A 12,705-nucleotide genomic window follows, 5' to 3' on the forward strand; every position below is an offset into this window, starting at 1 on the left:
TTTCTCCGCTTTCTCTCAGCTCATAAGTGTCAGTCTTCCTCTTCCTCTTCATCTTTCGTCAGGGTTCTGCAACTTCTTCCATCTGAATTTCTGCTTTGAGTCTAAAGAAGAGTTTTCTGACCTCTCTCTCTCCTTCCTGGAGCCTTGTTCTATGTACTTTGCGTGTTCATTTATCTGTTTACTATTGATTAGTACTAATCTTTGAGCAGGTAAATTCAAAGCCAGGTTGGTCTTCGTTAGTTCTTCGTGTTTTGTTGAAATATTCGTTCTGTATAATAATAATAAATAATAATAATAAGAAGAAGAAGAAGAAGAAGAAGAAGAAGAAGAAGAAGAAGAAGAAGAAAAGAAGAATTTTGAAAGTTAATCATAGCTCACTCTCCACAGATCTGTTACCGTAGATACGACAGTCTTCGTTGAGCACTGCACCACCTCCAATGCAACGTCCGTCCTCCTGAAGCACTTGGAAGCCTGCACCATGTACATGATCACCTATCAGGACCCTCACCATCAACGGACTCCGTCAGCGAGCCTCTGAAATATACCACGCTCACTTGACGAAGCTGGTAACGTTCTGTATTGCGAATTAGGATAAGTATCCGTTGTGTCGTTTTGAACGTTATTGATGGGTTCTTCGATCTTTTTTAGCAGCTCATTTACATACAGTAGTATGTAAACTGGTTTATTATTATTATTATTATTATTATTATTATTATTATTATTATTATTATTATTATTATTATATATTATTATTTATTATTATAGAAATGAGGCAGTGCAACTTTTCCTAACTCTTTTTTTTTGTGGGGGTTCTAAACCTCTGTAATCAACGAACAAATTGGGGTTACGATATCAGGAGATCAAATCAGTGAATATGATCAATTCTAATCAGAAATAAACACTTCCGATCTCGGCCTTAAGTCCGCCACTAACGTTCAGTTATGCCTGCACAGTTGGACGGTGCAGTTATAACTGTGCAGGCATAACTGATCGTTAGTGGAGGGCTTAAAATAGACGATTCCAACAACAGAATAAGAAGAAGAAGAAACCAAAACATCTATCGAAAGAGAAAAATCGCACACGAACGTAGTACTAGTTTGCCCGGAACTGTGTTTGTGAACTGAGCGGTTATGAACCAGATATGTTTGTCGTAGAAACGTCTAAAACTAAGATATGTGGCTCTTGAATACAGTTAATTTTCATAGTAGAAATGAAGTTAGGTAGGTCAGTTATCTAAGTTTTGTTTATCCGTCTTGTCTATCGAAATTATCTATCCAAACAGCTCCAGGTAGACCAGTCAACCTCCACTTGGTTAGTCAGTCGGGCCGCTTCTCCGAGATCGCTTGGGACGACCCGCTCGAACACCCATCTTGTGTAAACAAGTAAGTTACGATCATTCGTTTGCCATATTCTCTCAAGGTCTCTCTTTTAATTTGTATATTGCTTTCTCCTTCATTCTGAACGTCAGTTACGACAAATTTTGAAGACGATGGCGTTTTCCCCTTTACGCATACTTTCTTAGAATCTTCCTCTTCTTTCCTATTTAATTTAAATTGGGGAGGGTTCGCCGTTTTTCCGGCTCGGAGCCCAATTTCCATTCTATTTCTACCCTGCACTTCTGCCTCATCTATTCCCTTCTCATGTAAGTCTCCTCTCACACAGTCCATCCATCTCCTTCTTCTTCTTCTTCCTTGATCCTCCATCCACATAGTATGTCTCCTAGCGTGGTCCTTATCTCTCCTCAACAGGTGTCCATACCATCTCAGTCTCCCCTCCTGCACTTTCTTTGATACTTCCACCACCTTAGTCGACCCCCTTATGTAGTCATTTCTGATCCTATCCTCTCTCGGCACCCCAGACATCCACCTAAGCATTCTCATTTCTGCCACATCTTCTCCTCTGTCTTTCTCATGCTTGCTGTTTCCGTACCATGCAGCATTGCTGTTCTTACCACTGTCTTGTGAAATTTTCCTTTTAACATCAGCAGTACTCTTTTGTCATAAAGAACTCCAGAGGCCGCTCTCCAGTTGTTCCAGCCTGCCTGTACCCAATGTTTTACTTCTTTAATTTTATTTATTTAAGCTGAAGATATCTTCAGCTTTCGCAAAGTCATCATTTGCGTATAACTTTATATATTCTTTAAATGTTTCGTTCAATCAAATTTCGCCTTTCGTTCTCTTACTACTATATTCCTCACACATCCAATTCCATTGCATTATCAGGTTTTTGGACGCAGTGTTGTCATTCACTGATACTAAGTGTTGCGTGAACAACCCATTAATGAGAACATATGTATCATTACAAGAACAGTATACAAGAAAACTCAAGATTATATCATCAAAATTTGGAAGACTTAACAAAAAATACACAAATACAGTACAATAACCCAAAACATTTCTGGAACTCCGTTGCAAGACTGATGGCAAGCAAAACTAATACATCGCCATACATAAAGCATAGGAATGAGAAAATATATGATGACCAAGAGAAAGAAGTACTGCACAAGGCCTAGTGGCAGGAAATATTCCAGATAACACAGGAGGATAACCAAAATTTCGACAACCAATATGAGACAATAGTCAATGAATTCATTGAACAACATAACACAGAACGAATCCGCATCATGCAGCAGCTGACATTAACAGACTCAATGAAGACTGCCCTCTGACAAGGAAAATAGAATTATGGGAAATCAAATAATAATAATAAAAAATTTTAAACACAAGGCACCACGGAGAAGTGGAATTGACAAGGTCATAATTCAAAATTTACCAGATATTGCACTTGAAAAATTAAGAGAAATATACAATTGGGCTCTCTCAATGGGATATTTTCCCATTATATTCAAGAATGCAATAATGATTTTGATACCCAAACCAGGAAAAGATACGTGCCAGGTAGAGAATTTTAGACCAATATCACTACTAGAAATACCTGGCAAAATATTTGAAAAAATAATTAACAACAGACTAGTGTTGTTCCTGGAAGGTACCTAATCAGCTACACAATAAAAATCAGTATGGATTTAGAAAAGGAAGAGGAACCCAGATTGCAATAGCAACAATATATGAGAGCATTGCACTGTCACAAAGAAGAAGATACCTATGCAACCTAGTATGTAGAGATATAACCAAGGCATTTGACAAAGTATGGATACAAGGTCTTCAATACAAAATATTACATCTCAACCTTCCAGGGAATTTTGAGAAAATACTATGCAACTTCATCAAAGATCGAACAGCAGCAATCAAGTCACAAATTACATAGGGAATCCATTCCCGTTACTAAGTGGAGTCCCACAAGGATCTGTACTCAGTCCAACATTATTCATATTATATACATCAGATGTGACTCCACCACCAGAGTACTATACTGATGCCTGCTTTGCAGATGATATAACTCAAATAGTTATACACCCAGAAAAACGTATAAAGAGAAGGGACCCAACTTTTTAAAGACAAGTACCACAAAAAACAATGAACCAAATTGAAAGAATAAATCAATTTGAAAAGAAGTCGAAGATAAAGACAAATAAATCCAAATTCCAACTAGTATCGGTGTCTGCATACAAACCTGCACAAATAACGTTAGACCAACAACCAGTGAATTTTACTAAAAGTACAAGAATATTAGGAATGCAATTCGGACAAAGAGTAATATCAAGACATGTGAGAGAAAGGCTAAAGATAGCAAGAACACAAAATACAAAGCTGAAAAGGTTTAGGAAATATGAAACACCTATCAAAATCCATTTCTACAAAAGCCTAATCAGACCAGTAATGGAATATCCACTAATACCCACGTGCTTAGCATCGACTTCCAATATAAGTGCATTACAAAAATTCCAAAATAAAATACTAAGGTCTGCAGTGAGAAACAATCAAGAAGATGACGATCTGAATATAGAACAAATACATAAAAAATACAAAGTAGAACCAATTAATCAGAGATTATACAGACTGGCAACCAATATATGGAGGAAACTAGTTCAATACAATAGTGAATTAGCAGACGAATCAGAAGCAGAAGAGAGAAACCTTGACCCAAACAACACAGACCACAGATGGTGGAGAAGAGTATCTTCATATATTCATCGCGACGAACCTCGACCATTATACTATTAAGAAATGTCTTGTGAAAAAGTAATTTGTAGAATTTACTATGAAGATATGATGCAAAATCATTATGATAATTAAAATTAAGTTTAAAGTTAGAAAATTGGAACTTTATTAAATATGATTATATTATGTAATAAAATTCAAAATATGTAACCTGTACAATTCGCCATGTCAATGTAATGTATAATCATTATTGTATTATGTTAAGATTAGTTAGAAAATTGTACCCTTACCAAAATAAAATTGTGGATAAACCACACTTTACATTACTCTTACTAATACTTAACTCTCAAACTATTCCCTACCACGGTTAGCTAGCTAACTGCCCTCACCTTCTTCTTTCACCATCTTACCTATCAGCTCAAAAAAAAAAAAAAAAACGTTGCGTGACCACAGTGTCCTAGTAGATTGGTTATCATCTTCTTCTTCTTCCCAGCTTTAACCCATTTTTTAATGAGATCGCCGTTGTGAATGAGTCGTCTCCCTCGATTTCACCCTGTGCATCGTTCTCATTAATGCCTTTCCATAACATGTCTTCCCCTACACAATCACGCCATCTCTTTCTTGGTCTTCCCTTCTTCGTTCTACTCCGCACTCCCATTTCCATCGTGTGTCTTCCAACATGATGTTCCTCTCTTCGTAACAGGTGTCCATACCATCGAAGCCTTCCCTCCTGTATTTTTTTTTTATATTTCAAATACCTTTGTCGATCCTCTTATATACTCATTTCTAATCCTATGTTCCCTTGTTACTCCGACATCCATCTCAACATTCTCATTTCTGCTACATCCATCTTCTTCTCCTCTGTTTTCTTCATATTTGGATATGTTCCCAATTAATTCTTACTCATTTGCCACAACAGTATTACCATTCAACACCACAACATTCTTTTCGTATAGAGCCAACTGAGTGTCACTGCATTCATTTGCAGCAGTGCAGTATTACCATTCATTCAGTAAAGCACTAATGGGCCGTCAGTGCACCTCACGCAGTTCACTGTAGGTATTACAGTACTCAAGGTTCTCTGCAGCGTTCCTTCGGTCCCTGGCTGCAACCCCTTTCATTTCTTTTACTGTATTTCCTTTCGTATCTCTATTCTCTTTCTCCCTTCTTACTTTCCACCTTCTCCAAACGGTTGTTTCATTATGCAACTGCGAGGTGTTCCTCCTGTTATGCCTTTCAAACCTTCTTCGCTCTCATTTTCCTTTCAGCTCTGAATGACCTCATAGGCCCTAGCACTTGGTCTTCGGTCTAAATTTTATATTCCAATGTCAATACAGCATTAACGTCCAATCTCCCAAACATAAAAAGCCAATTACTTATCCCCAGGTGGATTGTCACCCACAAAACCTCTCAACCTGTCAGCTGCTTGGAGGTCTCTGACCAATTCAGCCGAGACCAACACCACCTACTTCACGTTCGACGACCTCCTCGGGTGTAATCTCTTACGAATACACCGTTTCAGCCGTCTCCCCGTCAGATCTCCCTGGAGGCTCGGCTATGAATATAACGACGAGACTGAAAGAAACCAGTAAGAAATGAGGGGGGGAAATGTTTGTATCTAAAGAAATATGACAATGGCTACCCGAGAGCTTGAACCCGCGCCAGCACAAGGGGGGGTTGGTCTAGAACGACAACTCACAGAAAATAAAGTAAAATTGAAATTTTGTTGGCCATTTTTTGCCTTCGTTGAAAGGTACATCTACTTCAGATAAGTTTAGAAAGATGATTGCATTATTCACGGAAGCAGTAACAGGAACTTCCTGCTGAACGAGTCTTTGCCAGAAACTTCTTAGTTTTGTACTGCAGATATCGCAAGTGCTCAACTCTTTGCGGTTTTTTTTTTTTTGTGCCAATGCCCTCTGCAGTTTATCGACCCAGACAATAACCCTACCGATGAAGATATTCACTTTCCAGTTGATGTCTTATTCTTTACAAGCCTCCACCTTCAATCCACGGTTACAGTATCCTCAACCTTTTATTTTTTCATACATTCCCCTCAGCCTAACGACCCGTATATTGTCCCACTTCTCAAACTTTACCAGGATCCCGTTTCCTGTTTAATACTTTGTTTAAATATCTACCATTTTTGCCTTGTCCTCAGTACATATTTTTTTTATTTTTACATCGGTCTAATTTATTTCATTTTTGCTTTGCACCTACTTTCACCTTTCTATACATCCTCCAGTATTCCATATGTAATTGTAAGGAAAATCCTCCTGGGATATTTATAATAATATCATCTTATCCTTTATTTACTCCTGCAGGCCCAAGAGAAGTTCAGTCCCTAGACACGAAGGCCTTAAGTCCAACAAGCATTGATGCCAATTGGTCCCCTGCTCTAGTCCTAGCTTGCTTCCACCACTACGAAGTCTGCTTGATCAACACACATTCGGCAGCCATAGATTGCTTTGATACGATGGACACTCAAAGGACATTCAAGGTACGAATGAGTTTTCCCACTGAAAGGGAGTGCCATTTTGAAATTACTGAGTTATGTTCGAACTTCGTAGTTTTGATTTTAGAGGTGAAGTTCAAAAGGCAGTTGTGTTTTGTCACGGATAGTAAAAGAGGTTGTACAATGTCGGCCCATGAAGTCTATTAGCAGTTCAAATTTATTTTCCATTTGTAGTTTACAGTTTTCCTGAATACCTAGTTCCGCTGTGTTCATAGGGAAATGATTTGCAAACTTTTAGACTTACTGTTCATCCTAATCTCTTCATCTCAATTCAAGATAAACCAAAACAGTCTAAAAAGGAAATCAAACGAACGTCGGAAATGTTTCCTATCATTTTGTCGTTACCATTGTTTCCAAAATTTTATTTGGGCTTCAGAAACCTCCTTCGTTTTCTGCAGGACCTCGATCCTTGTGTCCGGTACCAGATCTCTGTAACAGCAGCGTCACCAAGCGGTTTCCTGAGCGACAAGAAGGATACTTTTGCTACCACGAAGGACGTGGGTGAGTTCAAGCCAACGGTTTGAGTGACGTAGATGCGCACAAGGTATATAGTGTACCTTGGATGCGCAGAGGTTGGCGGTGAACCAACTTCTGCGTATTTATATACCTAGACCGTGCTTATATCAACCTTGGTTGCTGCTTTCATGGTAACGTTCTTACATTCCTATAAAAGAAATGCATGGAAACAATAGACAACGGTAATTCTTCAGAAGCAGTCCGCACTGGATATTAAAATAAATAATCACCTACATGGAAAGAGCATGTGAAAAGCAATATAAAAAGCATAGTCATTATATGAGAGATTGAACGGGGTGGAATTAAATGAGCTTGATAAGTTTTTACCTCGAATTTTTCCTAAGTCGGGAGAGGTGTTTCCTCTACGGTAATGTTTACTTTTAATGAGCCCTCTAACTTATTTTCTTACGCAAAACAACCAGAAAGGAGTGCTTTGCAGCAATAATAATAATTAGGAGCACCTACTGATTCGCGGGCCCACTCGACCGCCGACCGAAATCGGCGGAAGAACACCAAAGCCAATATGGCGGCGATACCAAAACAACAACAAACTAAGTAAGGAGCGACTAAATATCGGCGACCATCGATTTGTGTGTGCTGTCAGTAAGGCCGTAGCGGAATGGCGCTTCGCGCCTTATCCGCAAATTTAAAGATTCTTGGCAAGCACGGCATGTACGGCAAGAGGTAATGTTGCGCTGCGCGCGCTACCCACAGGGTTTACAGTAAGGCTACTTACCGTGGCAGATAGATTTGGGTGTCGCATCGCTTACGCCGACGTCCTTTCGTCACTACAGAGCGATCACACCCAAAGGTGTTCCTGTTGTAGTCGATCCGACAAATAGCTCCACAACACTCGCAGTTTTTTTGGCTGAAGAATTAAATTATGTCTCTGAGCATATTCAATCACAACTTCTTTACCACCACCACTAGACAAATAATGATAAAATTCACCGTAACCCACATTGCACTGCAAACAATCGGTAGGAAATCGAAGGTCTCTGTCAAAATTAATGCCAGAAGGGCCAGCCACTACCTCTGCCATAGCTAGTACAGGAAGACAAAATGCCGGTTTTTGCTTCATTTTTCGAGTATTCAGTCAAACAAGGATACCAGTGGACACTGGACAGCTAACTTTATTACTCCGCTGAAATGCTAGTGAAACTTAGTTTTCGACTAAAGTCGTTCGTAATTGGTTATGAAACCCATGACGTCATAACGATGTCACACCTCTCAGCCAATAATGAGTAACTGGAACTGCTTTTGTTTCCGTAAGAAAGTAAGTTAGAGGGCTCATTAAAAGTAAACATTACCGTAGAGGAAACACCTCTCCCGACTTAGGAAAAATTCGAGGTAAAAACTTATCAAGCTCATTTAATTCCACCCCGTTCAATCTCTCATATAATGACTATACTTTTTATATTGCTTTTCACATGCTCTTTCCATGTAGGTGATTATTTATTTTAATATCCAGTGCGGATTGCTTCTGAAGAATTACCTAGACAACTTTGAGAAATACGGCTTATTTTATCGTCTCCTCCCTTTTTCTACAGCTACAAGTCCGCCGACAGGATTAGGGGCTAAGAAGGTAGACCCCCATTCGGCAGTCATCATATACGGACCTCCTTTGGAAAATCCTCAGTGTGTTCACGAGTACGACATCAGGCACGTCAACCTTGATGAAATGTTCGTTGCTGGAGGGGTAAGGAAGTCTTTGAAAGATGCTTAGAGGAATTAGAATTTCTAGAATGTAATTAGAACCTGTACGGAAACTAAGACATCACTTACCATGTAATGCATTAGTATTAAAGTGATTTGGGCCTACTATTTTCAGTTCCAGCTACATATACATCTTGGGATTTCAAACCCCCATTCATAAACTCGCCGAAAGTTAAGATCGAACGCGTCGAAGATTAGGAAAGTCGAACATAGGCCTATTACTCGGGCAAAATACAATCCAGTTACATAATATTTCCAGGCTACATCCAAACAAGCAGCGCCGTCGGCCGGGAACGCCGAGGAAGTCATCACTGGACTGGATGCCTGCACAAACTACGGAGTCTACATGTCCGTCGTGACGATCTCTGGGTATGTCAGCGGAGAAGTTGGCACCAACTTCACGACCTCCGTCGCCATCCCGTCGGCCCCACAGGAACTCCAAGTCGAAGGGACGACGGAGAGGTCTATAAGCTTGCTTTGGTTCGCTCCTCGGGTGAGTATATGTAGTGCTTCTGTTACACGCGGTATGAGACACTGACATAAATTTTGCTTGGTAGGCAGAACTGTTACACACATCTAACCGGCGAATGATAGCTTTGGTCAATAGTATAAACAGATTTAAGTTTTTCCACTGGCTAGACCTACCTTTTGAAGCACGTTTGTCTTTTTCGTATTATGTTTAATGTTAAGTAAGACAGGTGTAGCCTACGCACAACCATATATATTCACGTCAGTTATAGGAGCAGAAAGAGAAGAACAGAGTATTTTTTTAATGTTACCATAACGAGATTTGAAGTATTATCCACCGTACACATGCTAGCTAACCAAAAAAAAAATATATATATAAATATGATACACTGAACACATCTGAGCTTTATCAACTAAAAAGCAAAAAAAAATTATCAGTAGGTAATATTCTAGACGCAGTGAGAGACATTAGAAGGAACTAGACTATGCTCACACAGCACAGATACTAATAACATTGGTATTAATCTTGGCAAATATATTCACTCCTTTAGACCAACAAAGCTTGCACAACGTCCTACTACCTAACGTGGACCAGCGCTGACGATGAAGGAGCACTAACCCTCGATGAGCCTACGAAACCATTTGAAATTAAGGTGACAAATTCTTTTATTTCATGTGCTATGAAACCCCCCAAACAAGTTAATCTCATGAGACTTGTGAAATATTGTTCCATGTTATGAGAAAACATTATCTCGGTCTATCTTTTTCTAGTCTTATCATCAAGCTTTTCTTGCAGAAAGTTAACACGCCTATTTCTCTCTCTCCCTCTCTTTATGTTCTATAGAAAACAATTGACGGTCTTCAGCCCTGCACTAAATACTTCCTAACCCTCTCGGCCGTGACGACATCTGGAGAACACAGCGAACCAGCCAGGCTAGACGCATCTACTTCGTGCTAACAGACGAACTTCATGCTTTTCTCAGCTTTTTAGCATTTAAAAAAAAGAGAGTAAATGGTAATCTAAGAAAAAGGCTGAAAAATCAGTGATCACGCAATAGGATCTCTGCAACCGACCAAGCATTGATGATTTTCGTGGTACAATCATGACCCTCAATAAAGAACAGCCCTGTAGGCTTGATTTATAACTTCGCAACACTATTATTTCATGCAAACGTCTGTTGGTGTTAAATGCAAAAACCTGAGGTCCTCTTGGTAGATCAGGCTAACTGTGATTTGCATTCCATAACTAATATATATATATATAATTATTATATATTAATTTATATATATTATATATACTAAATACTTAATATATATTATAATATAATATATAATATATAATTATATATATTATAAATATAATATATAATATATATTATATAATATATATAATATATAATATATATAATGTAATTATATATATATATTATATTATAATAATATTAGTTAATATTAATATATATATATATATATATAATAATATATATTATATATATTATTATATTATTAATTATATATATCATATAATAATATATATATAATATATATATAGATATATATATATGTATGTATAACTGAATCACGAAAGTTAGGAACGTGATAAATCCATAAATAAAGATAAATGCCACGAAAGAAAAATAAACGAAGGAGGTCTGCAAGATCTTTCGACTTTAAAAGTCCTTTACTGAGCAGATACTGACATAAATACGAGAAAAGACATACAAGAAGATTCGTATAACTGACAGATAGGGATTATAAAGAGATTAGTACCTAGAATCCGACACACCTGGAAGATAAGAAACTTTCCCAAACAAGCATAAACAATGGGTGCAATTAAAGGTTTAAGACAATCATCTCAGATACAAGGTCCAGACAATTAAAGGATTATAGGTAACAGCTATTCAGAACTTGGTAAACAAAAACCATATTCACAATACATGGACGACCATACATTACAACAAAAATTAATAACTCTAAGGCAACTGATTTTTATTTAAGTCAGTAATTATGTCTTTGAGGTCATTCTTAAACATGTTACAGATACAAGGGTCTAAATGAAAAAGACCACGACTAACATTGAAATTACAATGAAAAGTAAGTTGTATTAAAGCAGATTCTAAAAGATTTCGTGATAAGACATCTCTTGACCTTGCAATTACTGAACTATCAATCCAATTTATTCGGTGGTTGTTTTCACTAAAATGAATGAATAATGCATTAGATTTTTGCCCAGTTTTTACAGAATATTTATGCTGGCTTAGCCTTACTTCTAAGCCTTTGCTAGACTGTCCGAGATAGAATGAGGGACAATCCATACATGGAATTTTATATATTATGTTGTTGCTTTCTCTGGGGCCATTTTTTATTAACATTCTTTTTAGTGTGTTATTATAGGAAAAAACAAGGTTGACATTAAAAGCTTTTAACAATGGTTTAATGGTTTCAAATCCGGTAAAATAAGGCAAACTGAGAATGTTCTTAGAATTTTCTTTCTGTGTGTTGTTTTCAGTATAAAACTTTTTGTGGGCTTTATTATAACAAATGTCTAATATATGTGAAGGATAGCATAAATCTTTCCCTATTTTTCTTATGTATTCAATTTCTTGATCCAAATATTGTGGACTGACAATTCGCAATGCTCGTAAAAAACATAGAGGAAAATATTGATATTTTTATATTAAGATGGTGGCCTGAGAAGAAATGAACATAAGTTAAGTTGTTAGTCGATTTCCTATAAATACTGAATTTACATTGAAATGGTTCTCTATGTATCAAAACGTCTAAGAAAGGGAGGCAATTGTCTTTTTTCTAATTCTAGACGTAAACTTAATCGATGGTACCTGGTTATTTAATTTAGAGAGTAAATCATTTACATCAATACCGACAGGAAGAACAGCTAAACAATCATCAACGTAACGATACCACTTTACAGGAATATGAATGATATTAGGTAAGTAGCGAGTAGCGTTTTTCAAAGAATTCCATATACAGGTTTGAGAGTAATGGTGATAAAGGATTTCCCATTGCCATGCCAAAAATTTGTTGATAAAATTCACCATTGAATATAAACTTACAATCACAAATGCACAAACTCGTGAATGAAATAATGTAACTTGATCAAGTCATAAAAAACTTCAATAGCATAGTGAAAAGTATCCTTAAAGATAAAACAGAACTACTAGGCAAATTGTTTAGTCAAATCTCCTTCGCTACCTTACTTGTACGGATTAGTCAAAAACGCACAAAAGAAAAGAATAAAACCCCTATGGCGGCCTATTATCAGTACTGTTGGTTCAATTTCATATAAACTCTCGAAATATATCATCAAGATCTTGTCCCCGTTACTTGGAACCATCTCCGATTCTCATATATATAATTCTCTAGATTTAGTTGATAAATTAAACAAAATTGCTCTTTGCCCTACTGATA

General features: G+C 37.3%; 1 protein-coding gene across 1 annotated transcript in view; it reads left to right on the plus strand.

The window, feature by feature from the left end:
• Window positions 1–10,299, plus strand: part of LOC135199706 (uncharacterized) — an 85,897-nt gene extending 75,598 nt beyond the window's left edge. The window contains 6 exon segments of the mRNA XM_064227863.1: window positions 6,307–6,561; window positions 6,975–7,077; window positions 8,643–8,791; window positions 9,068–9,301; window positions 9,828–9,929; window positions 10,121–10,299. Of these exon segments, the coding sequence (XP_064083933.1) occupies window positions 6,307–6,561; window positions 6,975–7,077; window positions 8,643–8,791; window positions 9,068–9,301; window positions 9,828–9,929; window positions 10,121–10,234 (957 nt within the window). The 3' untranslated portion in view covers window positions 10,235–10,299.
• Window positions 10,300–12,705: the final 2,406 nt, after the last annotated feature.

Source organism: Macrobrachium nipponense, chromosome 26 (genome assembly GCF_015104395.2).
Source record: "Macrobrachium nipponense isolate FS-2020 chromosome 26, ASM1510439v2, whole genome shotgun sequence".
NCBI lineage: Eukaryota > Metazoa > Arthropoda > Malacostraca > Decapoda > Palaemonidae > Macrobrachium > Macrobrachium nipponense.